Source organism: Schistocerca piceifrons, unplaced genomic scaffold (genome assembly GCF_021461385.2).
Source record: "Schistocerca piceifrons isolate TAMUIC-IGC-003096 unplaced genomic scaffold, iqSchPice1.1 HiC_scaffold_1871, whole genome shotgun sequence".
NCBI classification, from domain to species: domain Eukaryota; kingdom Metazoa; phylum Arthropoda; class Insecta; order Orthoptera; family Acrididae; genus Schistocerca; species Schistocerca piceifrons.
Genome location: NW_025727758.1, coordinates 449,965 through 470,064, shown reverse-complemented (window position 1 = coordinate 470,064; position 20,100 = coordinate 449,965). Strand labels below are relative to the sequence as shown.

The 20,100-nt window shown below is 45.4% G+C and overlaps 1 protein-coding gene across 1 annotated transcript in view; it reads left to right on the top strand.

Moving 5' to 3' along the window:
• LOC124741129 overlaps positions 1 to 20,100 on the top strand; it is a 43,069-nt gene that overhangs the window by 10,527 nt on the left and 12,442 nt on the right. Inside the window, exon 3 of the mRNA XM_047248658.1 lies at positions 10,187 to 10,362. Coding sequence (XP_047104614.1) covers positions 10,187 to 10,362 — 176 coding nt within the window. The remainder of the gene's footprint in view (positions 1 to 10,186; positions 10,363 to 20,100) is intronic.

The window sequence follows — 20,100 nt, the reverse complement described above, 5'->3', positions numbered from 1 at the left end:
TGAAAGTTGCGGGTTCCGTATTTAAGAATGGTTTCTGCAGACATCGTATCATGTCCTGTCATTGCATCTAGTTTTCGTTACCATCATCCAAGCATTTCACTGCAGCAAAGGCAATTTACCTGATACGCATCCAATATTTTGTAGAGTTAGTACCTCACAGCTTGTGAGAATGTTTAAAGGACGACTTCTTTATTACATTTGCGGTGCAGATACGCTTCGTTGATCATACACTGCACCTGCTTAGGAAAAGTGTAATTGCGAAAAGTTATTCCGTGAAACCAATGTTGTACAGATAGTTTGGATTTAAAGACACACTTTGCTTTCTGAATGAAACTTGAGTCTTCAGACAGCTGCAGCAGTCTTGAGGTATTCGTATTCGAGATAATTCCTCTCGTGGTTCTTCACTACAGCCCTGCAGAGTTGTACGGCAAAGCGTGCTGTGGCCCAGGTAACGACGCAGCTCACGATTTTGACCCTGTGCCCCTGGTCACTGGGCTCTCACATAATACTGTGTACAAATATGTATGTATGGATGGATGTTCAGAATAGTTCAAATGGCTCTGAGCACTATGGGACTTAACGTCTGAGGTCTTCAGTCCCCTAGAACTTAGAACTACTTAAACCTTACAAACCTAAGGACATCACACACATCCATGCCAGAGGCAGGATTCGAACCTGCGACCGTAGCAGTCGCGCGGTTCCAGACTGAAGCGTTTAGAACCGCTCGGCCACAGCGGCCGGCATAGATTATGTCTAGATGGCAGAAAGCGCAGTGGCGCCATGGCAAGGACGACGGATTCAACGTATTGGAAGGTGCCGATTCAAAAGTGTGCACCACCTTCCAGTTCACTGCTCCTGCACAACGAGGGAAATTCTGAATTTTATTTTTCGTTTTCTATACTGCTTATCGACGTACGGGTAAGAGTCGACTGCAGCCACGTGTCACCACTACAGTGAGTTTGGGTCGGTCCGTACGCCGGGCCCCCTACTGTGTGGACTCGGCCCGTGTTGCTCGCTGGCCTCCCTCGCCCTGTGTTGCTGTGACGCCCACAGCCGGGCTGTCGGAAGCGCGAAGCGGCTCAGACCGCAAACGGGATGTTAGCTGCCCGCTGACAGCTAACCGCACGCTGTCACAGCAAGGACGTGACGCACGTTCCGCACACACACACACACACACACACACACACACACACGTAAGCGCGTGCAGTATTCCTGGCGCACATCCGCAAAGCTCTACGTACGCAAATACGACTTGGAGGCGAGAAATCGCGATCCCGTCTAGAACCGGTCGGCCATGTATGTATGTACGTAAATTTAAAAAATATTGTATTCGAAAAGGATTTCATTTTTCTCTGGCTCCTGCCATCAATATAAAACTGATAAAGGAGGTATTTCATTCAAAAAATATGAAAAAGAAGAACAACTGTATTGTGAAAACAACTGAAAGCTTTTTAATTTCCATTTTTTCTCGTATTTGTTATATACGTAACAGTTTTGTTATTTCGTAATTGATTCATTACAATATACACATTCTTTTGTGAATAAGGTAATTTTTTAATTGTCTATGTCTATTAAACACTTATTAGTAACTCAGTGAGAGAGAGAGGGAGAAGTTTTCAGTGTGTACATACTTCGAACAGCAACAGCAATGGCAGCTCAAAAACAATACACACACACACACACACACACACACACACACACACACACACACACACGCACCATAAACATATAAAATACTTTCTTTACACGGATGCATATTGTACATGTTCCACACGAAATATATACTCTGTCTCTCTCTCTCTCTCTCTCTCTCTCTCTCTCACACACACACACACACACACACACACATGGACTCACGCAGTGTGCAATGAAACATTCACAATCTCAAACATGCAGTCAGAACTGTGACAAACAGTTCATCAAACTATTCCACACACACCCAGTCAAGTGGAACACCTTTTTATCTTTTTACTAACAAATAAACCCACCCACACACATCAGTAAATAGTCTGGGTGCAGCAGATTTCCACACCTATGCCCCCCGATGAACCACTTGTGATCGTGATAGGACAGCCCTGCTTCCAGCTGGAATTGCAGCATATACCTCAGTATATAACCTCAATCGAAAGGTCTCATGATAAGCATTTGTGGTGCAGCGCCAGTGCCCTAGAGGAGGCACCTGTCGAAGTCCTTAACGTGATAGTCTTTCAGGCTGTGCAAATCACCGTGTTTGTCATGCAGACTTGTGGGATAGTCCAGCTCTACCTCTAGGACATATCCCTCAACAGCATCAGCAGCCACATATTTGATCTCTTTCCTCAGTCTGGTGATTTCCCCTTTGGACATCCATCAGAACCCTCCAAATGGTAGACGTTGTTGCATGGTTTGCCTGTAGAGACAGTTTACATCCAGGTAAAGGATGATACTGAAATCGTCAGATAACCTGTACTCCCCCTCGATCATTTGCAGGTTATTTGCCTTGGCATACCTGCGCACACGTTGGCAAAGTAACTCGTGAATCGCATGTTCCAGGAAGACAAGCATGTCAACGTTGGTCAAGAATTCGATGCTGGCTTGTGTCTTTCTTAACATGGCATCCCACGAAATCTCATCCCTATGCTACAGAACTTCTCGATGTTGTAGCTCAGATGTACATTGGTGTTCATCATTTTACATGTTCTGATAAACCAGAGATGCCGTCCTGCCATTCATTCACCAAGTGCCTGGTTTTTGCATTCATTATGGAAATGCCTCTTAGTTTACTAGAGAGTCCAGATATTCGTATGGAAAGACTTCTTCTCCATCACAAGCTGAAACTCTACACCATCGAGATAAGTGGCTCCCTTTGCTACAAATATCTTCAGGACGCATTGGTTCAGCAAATTTCTAAAGAGACGTGAGCATGAAGCGTTGTGAATCCAGGAAGTGGAGCATTATTCTTGGTGTGATCCTCTTTGAAGCGGCATGTATTTGCCAACGGTGTCAGCAATGACACTGATCTTATCATCCTACTACCCAGACCCGTCAAAGTGCTGAACTAGAAAGTGGGCATCATGCTCAATGAAATTGTGGAAAAGATGGCTGTGTGCTGTGGCAGTTGGTACTTAAAGTTACATGGGTTGTCAGCTGCACTCTGGGACTTCCCCGTTACGTGACAACAGTCTCTACAGGGAGCTTCCTCACCTCTGTCCAGTCACAGTCCCCAGGCATAACGATCAGCTGCCCGCTTGTACAGTGCATCATTCTCCTTCACGTTGATCATGAGGACGTTGTCACTATAAATGTTATAAACATCCCGTACAAGACTTTCAAGCTCAGTGAGCAGCCATCTCGCACTATTCCCTTGACATAAGATTTTAATTTTAGTGCACAGGACTTGATGGGTATCGTATGCATCATTTTGTGAGAGTGATATGGGAGGCAGAGGCACCAGGTTTACACTGTACCACAGGAGCTAAGAGGCGCTCTAAATCGACGTAAACAACGAAGGGACAGAAGTGTTGGTGAGAGACATTCTTAAACTTCTAGAACCGTTTATCCTTGATAAGCATTTCCACACATATTGTTTCCTGGCTCTAGCAGTCAATCAGGTCTTTCAAGATACATGCTCTTGGTAAACGAGACATCCACAGCAAAAATGTCTTGCACCTTTTCTGTTTTCATTTCAGAGGAACGTAGGTGGGACATGCATTTGATCCAAACGCTGTGTTGCTTATCGCCTTCAGAGATTAGCAGCAGGTCTACACTTTTTGGATGTTTCTCAGCTAATATGGACAAGAAGAAGGGACCACCTAATTTACGCTCGACTTCTTTGTCGATGTGCCACACAATGTTTGTCTTCTCCTTATGGCTTTCCAACATGCGGCCATATACGAGAAATTAGACCGTCAGTGGATATCTGGTATTTGTTGTGTATCTGTATGCTTGTATTTTTAGGGTAATTTCATCGCTAGCGAGAAGCAACCATGGAAATCAATTTAAATTCCTCTCATCATGATTCTGGGCATTAGGACATGCCTTTTGTTATCAGTATATACTTTTGAAGAGAGATGTAACTGGACCCCACAGTAAGTTGATTAAAATCTTATGAACATAGATCAAGGCAGAGCATACAGCTGAGTGTCTTACAGGACTCCCTTTCCTGCACCTCAGAAAAGTGACTCAGTATGACCACTCTGGTATCGACTCACCCCATGATGTCACGACAGCTCTCCCCCTAACTTGGACAATGCTCTTCCCCTCAACAACACGTCGAACTCCTAATAACTCTGCACACAAGAAGGAGAAAGAGACGCAGTTTATAAGTATCTAAGGAAGGAGAAATAAAAATCCGTATTCGAATAATAATAAAAATAAATTCTGAGTACTTACAAGTAAAACTGTTGTTATGTTCATTACTGGAATACACTTCCAGTAACTCATCATCACTGGGTATGTTTGTCATTAAGGGAATATCCAGCATGGGTACTAGAGGAGGTGTATGACGTCGGCAGGGGAAGGTGTCTGAAAGAATATGGACATACCCAAACGAAAACACAGGTGCAAAAGAACTAGTAGCTGGTGGTCGTATCTAAACACCGATATTCGCATTGAGAACATCTACAAACTAGAGCATCTCAAAAATAACAAACAAAAAATTTAGTACTGTAGAATAAGCGATATCTGCCTCTGAACAATCGAAGTCGTTCCCCAGAGATCATCATCATCGTCATCATCATTATCAGCTGCTGGGTTCAGATCCCACAGCGAGTAACGCCTGCTCACAGCTAGAAAGGAAGAAGTAGAACCCATAAGAATCACTTACACTACTAGCCATTAAAATTGCAACACAAGAAGAATTGCAGATGATAAACGGGTATTCATTGGACAAATATATTATTCTAGAACTGACAGTGATTACATTTTCATGGAATTTCGGTGCGTAGATCCTGAGAAATCAGTACCCAGAAGAACCACCTCTGGCCGTAATAACGGTCTTGATACGTCTGGGCATTGAGTCAAACAGAGCTTTGATGGCGTGTACAGGTACAGCCGCCCATGCAGCCTCAACACGAGACCACAGTTCATCAAGAGTAGTGACTGGCGTATTGTGACGAGCCAGTTGCTCAGCCACCATTGACCAGACGTTTTCAATTGGTGAGAGATCTGGAGAATGTGCTGGCCAGGGCAGCAGTCGAACATTTTCTGTATCCAGAAAGGCCGTACAGGATCTGCAACATGCGGCCAGGAATTGTCCTGCTGAAATGTAGGATTTCGCATGGATCGAATGAAGGGTAGAGCCACGGGTCGTAAGACATCTACAATGTAACGTCCACTGTTCAAAGTGCCGTCATTGCGAACAAGGGGTGACCGAGACGTGTAACAAATGGCACCCCATACCATCACGCCGGGTGATACGCCAGTATGGCGATGACGAATACGCGCTTCCAACGTGCGTTCACCGCGACGTCGCCAAACATGGATGCGACCACCATGATGCTGTAAAGAGAAGCTGGATTCATCCGAAAAAATGACGTTTTGCCATTCGTGCACCCAGGTTCGTCGTTTACTACAGCATAGCAGGCGCTCCTGTCTGTGATGCAGCGTCAAGGGTAACCGCAGCCACAGTCTCCAAGATGATAGTCCATGCTGCTGCAAGCGTCGTCGAACTGTTCGTGCAGATGATTGTTGTCTCGAAAACGTCCCCATCTGGACACGGCTGCACGATCCATTACAGCCATGCGGATAATATGCCTCTCATCTCGACTGCTAGTGATACGAGGCCGTTGGGATCCAGCACGATTCCGTAGTACCTTCCTGAACCCACCGGTTCAATAGTCTGCTAACAGTCATTGGATCTCGACCAAAACGAGCAGCAATGTCGCGATACGATAAACCGCGATCGCGATAGGCTACAATCTGACCTTTATCAAAGTCGGAGACGTGATGGTACGCATTGCACCTCCTTACACGAGGCATCATAACAACGTTTCACCAGGCAACGCCGGTCAACTGCTGTTTGTGTATGAGAAATCGGTTGGAAACTTTCCTCATGTCAGCACGTTGTAGGTGTCGCCACCGGTGCCAACATTGTGTGAATGCTCTGAAAAGCTAATCATTTGCATATCACAGCATCTTCTTCCTGTCGGTTAAATTTCGCGTCTGTAGCACGTCTTCTTCGTGGTGTAGCAATTTTAATGGTCAGTAGTGTATACACAAAAACAGTATAGAAAATATGTATACTTGCTTTCATCCTCTGCCAAACTGACCCTGCTGAATGACATCACACCGTCGTTGGTAAACAGTGACAACAGTGCGGCGTCATCATTGTTATCCAACGTGCGTGGCCATGACTGCAGTCACCATCGTCGTCACGGATACCGTACGAGCGCTTGACTCCGATATCAGGGCTGGCTGGCAGTCGGAGAGAGAGAAAGACTCGGGTCGCCCTCCGCAGGGCTGTTTACAAACCCCTTCAGCCACGCAGCGTGCGCTGATTAGCAATTCAAGTCGCAGTTCATCACGCTTCTTCTCTCCCCACTAACATTACTTACACATAGCGCATTGCGATAGTGCCCAGCGTTTTGGTACACATTTGAACATGCCTCTCTCAACTTGCTACTACTCTCATTACTTACCAAGCGTGGACGCAAGGCAGCACAAACGGGTTTATTTCTCGTAAGAAAAGAACTTCCACATACTAAACGAGTGGGATTGTGCTGTGACAGAAATGCGCGAAATGGAATATGCTGGCTGCAAGTAGCTGCTGATCGGCTACGTTTAGAGCGACACATTGAAGAGACTTGGGAAATCATCTCGACAGTTCTCCAAAAAGAGTGCAGATGTCACCTGTTAAATAAACATAGCTGACAAAAGAACTGTAAAAAATTAGCTCGGAGCATCTGAATAAGTACAAAAATTTTATTAAGAAAATAATATTTGCACATATCTGCAACACAAGTAAATCCATTTTTCTCTCCAGCACCATAAACTTGCTTAAGATGTCGGACTGACATACAGTTGAATGATTCCAAATTCAGGATGGCAGTGTTCTTGAAAATATCCCACATTCATACCACCACCTCACGACCTTTGACTGCATGACGCTCTCTCTGTGATCACAGTTTCGGAGTGATGTCAGCATATCCTCACAGGTTATTCCTGTATCGTGGCGGCTACTGCGATAGTGGAATCGAGTCAATGACGCTGCTGTCTTCCGAGACATGTCACACTTTATTGTTCTGAGCAGCTGGGCAGAAGTGACAACTGTGTAGAAACTTGTCGAAACACAGACTGAGTCGATGCGTGTGACAACAGCTAGACCTTTAATCATCTTGAAACATGAAGCAGCCGCACTCGTCGTGGAGGCCTCGCCCGTGAGCAACAATGTTGTACCAGGAGGCGGGCAGCTTGGACCCTGGCAAACAGGTCTTCAGCTGTATCTACAGGTGTTTCGTACACCTACATCTTGGCATAACCTCAGAGAATGAAGTCGAGGGTTGTAAGATCCAGCGATCGCAATGGCCATCAGAGAGGACCCCCCCCTTTCCAGTCCTACAATGAGTGTGAGTATTCTTCAGGTGCTTGGTGCTTGCAAACATTAACATCAAAGTGGAATGATCTTGGATAATGCCCTAAAATACCGTGGCTGAGAATCTTTGCTGTTGGCCTCCGATATGGGTGGCGTGGGTGTTGTCCTCATTCTAGATCTGTCTGTTTGGCTTTTGAAAACAACATCACGGATGAATGAGGCCTCATCCACAAACAATACAAACTGTATGAAGTTGGAAAGTACAGCGCTGTGAACCATACTGGATTGACACAAGCAGACATAGGGCTCAAAATCCGTTCGTCCCAGTGCTTGCACATTTCATCTTTGATTACTCATTGTGCACTGTACACAGAAACACACCTCACCATGAACACGACACATGCTATCTGATGCTATGGACAGCTGACAGCAGGGTCAGTGGTGTGCTTGTGGCACAGGTTAATGCGCCACTGCGATGCTTGAGTGCTACGAGCCCAGTTGTGCACAGTAGGTCCGTTTGGTGGTCAGGTGTGTACACTGTTTATCAGCTGCTACTGTTCGAGTGCACAACGGACACCCGAGATCCTTGCAAAGGTGTGAAGAACTGCAGGCATCATTGTAATACATGCATTAATTCAGACTGACAGTCGTTGCTTTGAAGAATTGCTATGAGCTACATTGTTGTTAGGTGGTGTATGCTGTGTATGTCCTTAACACAATAAATATGCACTTTCGAGTATTGGTTCCCCATCTCAATACATTCTATTGTGGAACCACTGTCACCTGTTTCAGTGTGACCCAAAAGGATTGGGGACTCCACGTACAGAGAACAAGAGCAGTTCTGTCCCACTTCTCTCAGACACTCCCGACGGCACCAATGTCTGTGGTGAGCACTTACCTTCCAGAACAACATACTGGGTGATGCTAGGGTAGATAGAAAAAAGGAAAACAAAATGGGAAAGTGCGAGAGGGACTCACGCACTAAGGGTTCTGTACAAACTCCCCATCCTGGGAATCGAGATTCCCAATGATTTTTGCCTGTTATCGAGACTCTGTAACTTTACTGGCAAGATACTGGTCCCAGGAATACCAAGATCGGTTCAGAAATTCTACGTTATTTCCTCAGCCCAGCCCAAACAAACAAGAACAAGCAAGGAGAGAACTTTAGTTTACGTATGTAGGGAGAGAAGATTTAATAACACAATTCTGTTTACGTACTAAATCATGAATACAGCAATTTTATGTTTGGATGAAATAATGTTCGTATGTTATACTTTCAACAGTTCATGAATACAATGCATGTCCAAATCGAAAACGACTTTTTTATGTGATATAATTAAAAGTTAACAAGTTTTAGATTTTTTGTTTTTCTTGTATCGGAAAACTTAGTTGTTGCCAAATCTCATGATTCCAAGTCAATGGAGAGCACCCTATAGGTTTCGATGAGTGACTTTTCGATTATCAAAACAGGAGACATAAACGGCCGTCCGTATCTGTTGACTGGAGTGAGTTATAAGCTTACAGTTTTTACGCCGCCAAGGGTCGATATACCTTTGTATGTGACATAATTTGAACATGATAACCAGAACGTATCCAGAGAAAAAGATTCCTAACAGATGGACAGACAAATAGACAGACTGAGAAAAAATAATACGAAAAGTGTTTTCTAGAGTTATATAGTTACCAATTATGGATTTTAAGATTTTTTTCCTTTATTTGCACTGTGAAATCTGGCTTCTACCTAAATGTCATAATTCTAAATCAACATGCAGCACATTATAGATTTTTGTGAGTGATTTTTCAAGTATGAAAATATGTAATTTAAATGGCCATATCTTTATTGCAGTGACTTAGAAGCCTACAATTTGTACAACGTCAAAGGAGCATAGACCTTAATACGTGACACAAATGTGAACTTCGTACCCGAAAATGGTCCAGAAAAAATGATCTTAACACTCGGACAGTCAATACATTCCTTCAAATCTGCAATATTCGAGACTTGTTCAGATACAGACGACATCGTGTTAGATGACGTACTACAAACGCAAATTTTCGGCAAAAGCGATCAGCCAGGCAACAGACAAACACTACAACATTTTGAGTCAAACTGACATTTCGTGTGTGCACAATTAACTCAGATAACGTTTCATGTATGGAGCGGCTGATGTCTATCGTTGCGTTTGTAGAAGGTCATAACATGTGTTCAGGTTTCACACAGCGTTGGTAACGAGTAGGATTTTGACGGATTTGTCAACAGTCTGGCCATTCTATTTTCGAAAATCGTTCAAAAGTTTGAATAGAATCTCCTCAGAGTTCCAGCCACGCCATGTGGCTTTACACGTAGGAACTCGACGCTGCTGGCAGCTCCAGAACATTTCAGTTGGATACATCGTCACGGGAGTATATATTCAGACGTCTGTAATGTCAACTACCAAGAAATATCTGCACCTCTCTTATCTGATGTCACAGTTTGAGAAATGTATTTATTTAAAAAAAACCACTAGGCATCTGCTGTGCATTAATGTATTTATGCCTGTACAAAACTGAATGTACTACACTCATGCGCTGGCAGTAATTTCAGTGTCTGTAATAGTGCTAAATGTAACTGTATATTAAGACAGGCTCCTGCTTGTGGATGTTATGAATGTAATTTGAACTATTTTCTGTGTGTCTCAGGGTAACCACGCAAGTGATCAGCAACTCCACGGTTGGATTAAGGACATGGAACGTGTGAAAGACATGCTGCGCACGAAATTAACCGGATGGGTACATGACTTGCAATACGCCAGCAAACAGGTGGAGCACTACGAGGTGGAAGAAGACAAGGACGGGCCAGGGGACTTGATACTCAGGTATAAACCAGTGTACACTCAAATGTCTGTCGTACTCACTATGGTTTATTGGAGTTTATCTCACTTTTATCCAAGGAAGTATTCATTAGAGTTATAGAAAACACAGGGATCATTTAATTCAAAATGGAGTAAAGAACTAGCATTAATAGACAGTAGTGAAGGACATGGTTACAGAAACTCGTGATTTACAAAGGTTTTTGACTCCGTTTAGCCTTCGATATTTTGATTCGTATTGTGTCTTAAAATGCGGAGAAAACCGACACAATAAACGATGTTACTGCATTTACTACAGAAAGTATTGATGGTTACAGACACTTCTGAAGTTTTCATAATTTGTGGGAACAATGATGTGGAACCTGACACGAAAAGTGAGCGTGTCCTCGTCTAATTCGGGACAAAAAAAAAAAAGAAAACACTTCGGGAGAAATTACGGTAATACCATGTAGTAGCGACTCTAGTCCAGATACTGGCATCCAGTCGGCGAGGAAAAGAGGCCACAAATCATATTCATCTCAATAGATGGAGGAAAAATCCAAGCAGTGATGAGGGAAGATGGGAAGACGTCAGCAGAGGGCAGGAAGCAGATAGCCATCGTTCTTATATTTTGTCCTGTGGTTGGTGTGTTTAAATCAGTCCGTAGCATAGAGCGTAAATACTGGAGGTTGCGAGCGGGAGGAAAGCGAAATAGTCTCTCTCTCGAGTGGTTGACATATGGGGCCGTGGAATGGAATAGTGTACGAGATGTGTTGGCACTATGGAGGGTGACCAGGTGGCTTCCTATGTGGGAGTGGGTAAGCTCCCAGCAGGCACCCCAGGTCTTGTGGCGGTGTTGTTGGATTCTTTCAGGTGGCTTATTGTGGGATAGCTATGGAGGTGGAGAACATGGATTACGATGGACAATTGGACTCAGTCGTGATAGCTATCAATTAGATGAAAGACGTCTGCAGTTATATCTGAAGAGGTCGATAGGGGAGTCACTTTGGGATGAGTGTGTCTGGGAAATGGACTAGGTCATCTGAAACGAAGGTGATCAATCGACATCCACAGTTAAGTACCTCATGGGAACTGATGTGGATATAAAGCTGTGGTCAGTGTGAGGAACGAAATTATGTGCTATAGGATGGCTCGGACAGAGACAGGCAGTAGCACATATCACAGTCAGGGTGGTAAAATACACACTCAGGATAATGCAGGATGATTGAACATCATTTGTAGCCAACTGGAGCTGTTTTTGAGGAACGGTATTGTTACTCCACAATGTTTATTGTGTGGGGATTTTTGGTTTGCTACTCCACATCTGTCATCAGAACTGTGAATGGGTTACTGGTTCACTGTGTATAGACACATGCAGATAGTGTGACGGGATAAAACTATCGATATTGTGTCAGGCAGTGGGAATGAAGGTAACAGTGATTTCCAGACAGGGGTGCAGTACACACAGGAAGCAGCTAATCGGATAGCAGAGTACTTAAGGAGTGCACATGGGGGGTTTCAGGCTAGCCAGTAGTTTGGGGTACTCTCATGAACACTCGCCAGTTGGTACACATTTAGGGAAATCAGATAGCTTTCAGAGTAAAGTCAGTTCGACTCTGAAACTTTTATCAGTCAACTGTCGAAGTATTTGTAACATAGTTCCCAATTTTACTCTCCTCCATGAACGTTCTCAGCCTCAAATTATTCTTGAATTGAGAGCTGGCTAAGACCCGAAGTAAAAAAACTCTGAGATATTTAGCAAGTCTTGGACTGTTTATCGGAAAGACATATTCGACGCCGTAGGAGGCGAAGTGTTTATGGCAGTTGACAAAAAATATTCTCTTTACTGAGGTTGAATTTGAGTGCTATATTGAAATTACTTGGTCGCACATAACAGGACAATGGGAAACCATATCAGTTGTTGGATGTTTTTACCACCCACCCGACTCCGCTGGGACGGATGTGGAGCCATTCAAAGAAGGTAAATAGTCAGCATTGCATAAATATCCAGATCACGAGACACTAGCTGGCGGTGACCTTAACCTACCGAGTATAGACTGGGACGTCTATGGATTCACTGCAGGTCGTGCAGACAGACAGTCTTGTGAAGGACTTTTGAACACGTTTTCCGAAAACTGTGTTGAGCAGCTGGTTCGGCAGCCAGCACAAACAGGCACGACCTTATCGATGGCGTCAGCATAGGGATGGGGATTAGTGATCATGATGTTATCATAGCGACTATGGTTACGAAAGTCAGTAAATCAGTCGAGAACCCTAGGAGAGTTGATATGCAGTTGTCTCACTTGGACAATAAAATACAATCATTTAATTCCAGAATTATGCCATAGAGGAATTACGGTTAAAGTTTGAAGAGACTGTGAATCGTGATCCGGAAAAGTATGCGCCTACTAAGTGGATCAAGGGCGGAAAAGTCTCATCCTGCTTTAATAACAAAATTCGGAAAATGCTGAGGAACGAAATGCTGTTACATTCTCGGTTCAAAAGAGAACGCCCAAATGAGGACAGCAAGATTTGTAGAGATTCGTGCGTCTGTGAAAAGATCTGTGCGCGAAGCACAGCTACCATCGGAGAACCGGAAAAAGTTTTGGTCCTCTGAAAAATCGTTAAGCGGATCTAACGCTTCAATTCAGTCACACGTTGACCAGTCTGCTTTTGGCGGTAGAATATTCCAAAAGGAAGGCCGATGTTAAAAATTCCTCGTTTAAGAAATCGTTCACGCAGGGGAATGGTACAAACGTGCCGTCGTTTGACCATCGCACAGAGTCCCGTATGGAAATCATAGTAATGAATACCCCTGGCGTAGAGAAACAGCTGAAAATAAATAAGTGGCAATGCCTAGATGAAATGCCAGTTTGGTTTTATAAAGAGTAGTGTACGGCATTGGCACCTTACTTAGCTTGCATTTACCGCGAATCTTGCGATCAGCGCTAAGAACCAAGCGAATGGAAAAAAGTGCAAGTGACTCTAGTGTATAATAAAGGTAAAAGAACGGACCCACAAAATTGCAGATCAATAACCCTAACACCTGTTTCCTGCAGAATCCTTGAACATATTCTCAGTTCGAACATAATCAACTTTCTCCAGACTAAGGAGCTTATGTGCACAAATCAACACGGTTTTGGTAAGCATCGCTTCTGGGAAACTCACCTTTTCCTTTTCTCGCATGGTGCACTGAGAGCTATGGATGAAGGGCAACAGGCAGATTCTATATTTCTAGATTTCTCGAAAGCATTTGACACGGTGTCCCACTGCGGGGTGCTAACGGAAGAACGAGCACATGGAATAAGTTGAGTGACTGCAGGTTGACACAAGATGACGTCGACAAAATTTCTAGTTGGTGTGATGAATAGCAGGTGGCTCTTGCTGTAGAAGAAAGCGGACGAGTAGCAAAAACTAACCCGTAATATCCGGATACGGCAGTCCAAGTGTCCTGCTTACCACAGTCACTTCGTTTAAATATCTGGCCGTAATGTTGCGAAGCCAGATGAAATGAAATAAACGTGTGAGGATTCTGGTAGGGAAGGCCAACGGTCGGCTTCGGTTTATTGGAAGAGTTTTGTGAAAGTGTGGTTCGTGTGTGAGGGAGACACCGTTTAGGACACCAGAGCGACTTCTTGTTCAACATTGCTCGAGTGTTTGGGATCTGCACCAGGTCGGATAGAAAGAAGGCATCGAAACAATTCAGGCGGAGCAGGTAGATTTCTTACCGGAGTTTCGATCAGCATGCAACTGTTACGTATATGCTTCTGGAGCTCAGCAGGGAAGAACACCCTCATTTCGAAGAAAACAACTGAGAAAGTGTAGAGAACCTGGCTGCAGAACGATCCTAATGACGCCAGCATACATTTCTGGTAGGGACCACGAAGACAAGATACGAGGAATTACGGCTCCTAAGGAGGCATATAGACAGGCGTCTGTCCCTCGCTCTGTCAGCGAGCGGAACAGGAAAGGAAACGACTAGTTGTGGAACAGGGTACCCTCCGCCACGCACCGCACGGTGGCTTGCGGATTATGTATGTAGATGTAGATACAAAGGACGATAGTTGAGAGGAATTATTGGTTTCATGTCCGTAAATTTAGTGAAATCATTTTTGGCTTGATTTCATTTGGAATCGCGAGGTTTCATCTATTCTATTTCATTTGTTTGGTCTTATGACTGCATGCATGAGGGTTGTGGTGTAATAGGTGGCCCCAGTTGTGTGTAGATAAGGACATTGACAGGAGTTTATGATGGCGGTGAGGAAGCTACAGTGGTGGTGGATGTGGTTGGAACTTCCTGCACCGGCAGTGGTGGGGCCGATGGGGCGGGCCGCGGTTTGGCGCTGGCGACGGTGTCGGCGACAGAGGCAGCGACGCTGCTGGAGAGGGAGTCGACGGTGGCGCAGGTGGCGGCGACGGTGGTGGAGCATTTGACGGAGGCAGTGGCGAAGGAGCTGCCAGACTACGGCTCTCTGTGAGTGGTGAAGCAATGAAGACGACGACGAAGGGTGGGAGATGATCGGCGAAGAACCACTGGGAGAGTTCAGGTGAGACCTGAGGTGCTGGCGAAGTATAGTGGGGCGTGTCAGTAAAACGGAGGATATACTTCGTACTGGAAATTTTGGGAGGACATTTTGAGGTTAACATGAGTAAAACGAGTCAGAGAATATACTCCACCCGAGAACGTGCTCAACGTGAGTAAAAAGGTGAGGGATGTTGCTTAAGACAAAGAATGTTCTCCGATTACGTATGAATAAAACTAGAGTAGCTTCTCACAATCGGAAAACATTGAAACGAACTCTTTAGCATTCGTTGAGCTGAGTAACTTCTGTTCAGGTTAAGTTTTACATACTTTTTGACAGTAATGGCAGAATTCATGCTGCTTCGAAGGCAATGAAAGATATACACTCCTGGAAATGGAAAAAAGAACACATTGACACCGGTGTGTCAGACCCACCATACTTGCTCCGGACACTGCGAGAGGGCTGTACAAGCAATGATCACACGCACGGCACAGCGGACACACCAGGAACCGCGGTGTTGGCCGTCGAATGGCGCTAGCTGCGCAGCATTTGTGCACCGCCGCCGTCAGTGTCAGCCAGTTTGCCGTGGCATACGGAGCTCCATCGCAGTCTTTAACACTGGTAGCATGCCGCGACAGCGTGGACGTGAACCGTATGTGCAGTTGACGGACTTTGAGCGAGGGTGTAGAGTGGGCATGCGGGAGGCCGGGTGGACGTACCGCCGAATTGCTAATCACGTGGGGCGTGAGGTCTCCACAGTACATTGATGTTGTCGCCAGTGGTCGGCGGAAGGTGCACGTGCCCGTCGAGCTGGGACCGGACCGCAGCGACACACGGATGCACGCCAAGACCGTAGGATCCTACGCAGTGCCGTAGGGGACCGCACCGCCACTTCCCAGCAAATTAGGGACACTGTTGCTCCTGGGGTATCGGCGAGGACCATTCGCAACCGTCTCCATGAAGCTGGGCTACGGTCCCGCACACCGTTAGGCCGTCTTCCGCTCACGCCCCAACATCGTGCAGCCCGCCTCCAGTGGTGTCGCGACAGGCGTGAATGGAGGGACGAATGAAGACGTGTCGTCTTCAGCGATGAGAGTCGCTTCTGCCTTGGTGCCAATGATGGTCGTATGCGTGTTTGGCTCCTTGCAGGTGAGCGCCACAATCAGGACTGCATACGACCGAAGCACACAGGGCCAACACCCGGCATCATGGTGTGGGGAGCGATCTCCTACACTGGCCGTACACCACTGGTGATCGTCGAGGGGACACTGAATAGTGCACGGTACATCCAAACCGTCATCGAACCCATCATTCTACCATTCCTAGACCGGCAAGGGAACTTGCTGTTCCAACAGGACAATGCACGTCCGCATGTATCCCGTGCCACCCAACGTGCTCTAGAAGGTGTAAGTCAACTACCCTGGCCAGCAAGATCTCCGGATCTGTCCCCCATTGAGCATGTTTGGGACTGGATGAAGCGTCGTCTCACGCGGTCTGCACGTCCAGCACGAACGCTGGTCCAAATGAGGCGCCAGGTGGAAATGGCATGGCAAGCCGTTCCACAGGATTACAACCAGCATCTCTACGATCGTCTCCATGGGAGAATAGCAGCCTGCATTGCTGCGAAAGGTGGATATACACTGTACTAGTGCCGACATTGTGCATGCTCTGTTGCCTGTGTCTATGTGCCTGTGGTTCTGTCAGTGTGATCATGTGATGTATCTGACCCCAGGAATGTGTCAATAAAGTTTCCCCTTCCTGGGACAATGAATTCACGGTGTTCTTATTTCAATTTCCAGGAGTGTATGTAGCCCAACAAAATGCTGAACTGAGACACTGTAGAAGTTTATATGGGTTTCACAATAAGAACATTACTTGCCTGGTGAACTTTCCTCCAGAAAATCACCAAAGAAGAGGGGACGACCTTTCAAAAGAAGTTAAAATTAAAACATTCTTGCTGCTTTTTAGTAGACGTAAGTTTTCAGACTAACGTACGAGAAAACTTCGGTGTAGGCCTACACCAAACGACGGTGTCACTGACACTTCCAGATGTTCACCAAGGTAACCAAAATTATCTCGTGTTAGAGAACTCTGACAGAGTTCCGGCTTGGAGTAGATAAAAAGTCATGTAATCTTAAGATTTCGTTCGCATAATGTTCGCCTAACTTCTATAACTGAAAAGTTTTCCGCATGTTGTAAATTCGGTAACATCTCAAGAAAATGCATTTTCATAAGCTGTGCGTAATTGTCTTAATAATTTGTTGCCGCACATAAAATAAACAAAATGAAACGTAGTGCAACTCTGCCTGAATACACTGATGCCGGTTCCAGACATGTCACCCGTTTGAGGGAGCTGAATGACACGTGACGCTGCGCGTGCTTTCTGTGCCGGACACGGCAGACCACACACACCGAGAACTCGGCAGGGAGCAGAGGTAGTGAGAAAAAGGAACACTCTCGTCAGAGATTATGGCTTCGAATGTTTTGCTCGTAAGAGCTTTCTCAGAGAATGTCCTTTTGCTCCGAGTATCTTCTCCAGAGAACGTCGTCTTGTTTATTCATACGACCCAGCGTGTTTATCTTCTGTTGGATGACCGGTACAAAGTCGAAAACCGGAGATGCAAGAGGGGAGGGGGTCACAGAGCTCCAGCGGCAGTGGTGGAACTTCGGTACCGCCCTCGTAGTCCACGCAGCGCACCATTTCGTCTCTCTTCTGTAGTTCACGTATCGCCATTTACAGTCAGTTATTTCTAAATTCCGCCAAACTACTTCATTACTGGACTCGCATGATACCTTTAGTAATGGCTCCAGCACTACAGGCCAAAGCCGCCTATATCACACTGACCCTGCCTCTGTACCCTAATTGATGACGATTGCCGTCCGTGGCAGCGGTCTGCCCAGCTTGTCGACACTCCAGCTCTATGTGGCGAGTATTGATTGCGTCCTCTGTTGATTTGCCACTTTGTGTTGCGACGCACTTGCTCCTAAACTGAATATGGCAGTCAGTGTTGAATCATTATAGCTGTGTAGTACATTCGCAACTGTCCAGAAGTTTCGAGATTTTCTTTAGAGCTTGTTTCAGTGGATATAGTTTGCTCACTTCCTTGCTGCATTTAAATCCGTCCTTTAGTTGCCTTATGGAATGAACGGCTCCATTATGTTAAAAACAGCCCTTTCCCGAAATTCTTCCCCAACCAAATCCCCGTATAATGTTTATTCAGATCATTGTCAATATGCACGTGCATCCAGCATCTGGGGCGTAGAAATGATGACTTTAATCACGGCACGGATTCTGAGTCCCTCCTTGTCAGTGCAGTAGGTGTGGTAATGTAGCTCCAAGCAGAACAGCGTGGCCGGCCGGTGTGGCCGCGCGGTTCTAGGCGCTTCAGTCTGGAACCGGGTGACCGCTACGGTCGCAGGTTCGAATCCTGCCTCGGACATGGATGTGTGTGATGTCCTTAGGTTAGATAGGTTTAAGTAGTTCTAAGTTCTAGGGGACTGATGACCTCAGAAGTTGAGTCCCATAGTGCTCAGAGCCATTTGAACCATTTGAAGAACAGCGTGCTGGTGTACGTAGCGTGGAAATGATTTGCCAGCCTTAGCTCCATGGCACCACATGTCTTATGGGAGGGGCAGGTTTCCGGTCTAACTGTGGACCCAGACATCACACGGAACTCATTATGATGCAGCTTCATGCTTTAATTGGCAACGTCGTTGTCAAGTAACAGTGATAACCAAGGACCATACTACAAGGAGTACAGGGAGTAATGATTGTTCTGCATTGTATCTGGCAGTATGGAAACTTTCCATCGTTGATGGGCTATAGGGAATGCTGTCGTTGATTAATCAGGAAACAAATTGTCTCATACCTGATTCTTAGGGCCCCATTCTCATCATAAGATGTATCTGACACAGATGCATCGAATCGATGTACGGAACACTGACCTGGGCCAACAATTTTTGTATGATGATTTCCACTGCCAAACGAGGGACCCGCACCAACCACTCACGCAACGAGACCGAGCGAATGCTTCAGAGCCAAGTAAACAAACATTTGTATGCAATAGTGAAGCGTCATTTTGTCAAGTTTTACGTCAGCAGACATGTACTTCTGGACGTCAAGCATACAAGTGTGAGATGGTGGGATGCACACTGCCGGATGTAAGCAGAAACATTATAAAAATGCCACAACTGATAAGGGTATAATGAGTAAAACGAAAGACCGATTGCGAAATAAACACACATGTTTGGTATTTGCAAAGACGGATTTGAAATAGTATAAGTCATCGTATCGCGCTGTCCTTAGCCGTTGGATTAGCTGAAAGGGACTGAATAAGTGGACTTGCTTGACGGTACATTCACGTTTGTCCATTGAACTCATCTTTCTGTGAGAGTTCTGCTTTCAGCTGTCATACAGTCTTTACGGAAAATTATCGCAGATGTCACATCACCTAATGCAGATAGGAAACTCCCTGGCAGGTCAGAGCCGTGTGTCGGATCCCCGACGTTTCAAGTGACTGCACCCTCCACTGCAGAGTGATAATTCGTCCAGGAAGCAACTCCCGAGGCCTCTGGTCACTGCAGTGCCCATCCATCCGGGAGCGCTGGTCCCGCCAGCCGTGCAGGGGAGCTTCTGTGACGGCTGGAAGGCAGCGGCTGAGGTACTGGCGGAAGTAAGGCTGTGACGGCGGCTCTAGGTTCCTGCCTGCCCAGCTCTATGTCTATCTTTTTAAGGACGTCATATTCGCCATTGACTTTAAAAATTATTTGTTTTACTATGGTAGTTTCGGCCTTTTGAGCCATTTTCAAGTGGTAATGTCGAAGATTTTGCTTCAGCTTATGACAGACATGTCTACATGTCAGCGTCTAAAATCATCTATAATTAATTTGAATAAGTCATTCATATCCTTAACATAAATATCACATGTTTACTCTCTTGCAATGCATACGATATTCTTCTTTAAAGAAAAGAGGTATTCTGCGGCAAGCGCTGCTGTTCTTCTGTTTGATGTGTCTGAAACCAGTTAAAACGATATAGTAGCACAGAACGGAGTGGATGATCTGCAAGAAATGGTTACAATCGGTATCTCACTCAAGTGCTCTGAAATCTAAAGACGGAATCTCGATGCGCTAAAACGCTAAAAAGACCAATGAATTTGCGATTGTTTGCTGTGTTACAATGCATCCTTTAAAGAATGAAAAAATTCCAGGTTTGTGTCCCAGTCTGGCACACAGTACTCAT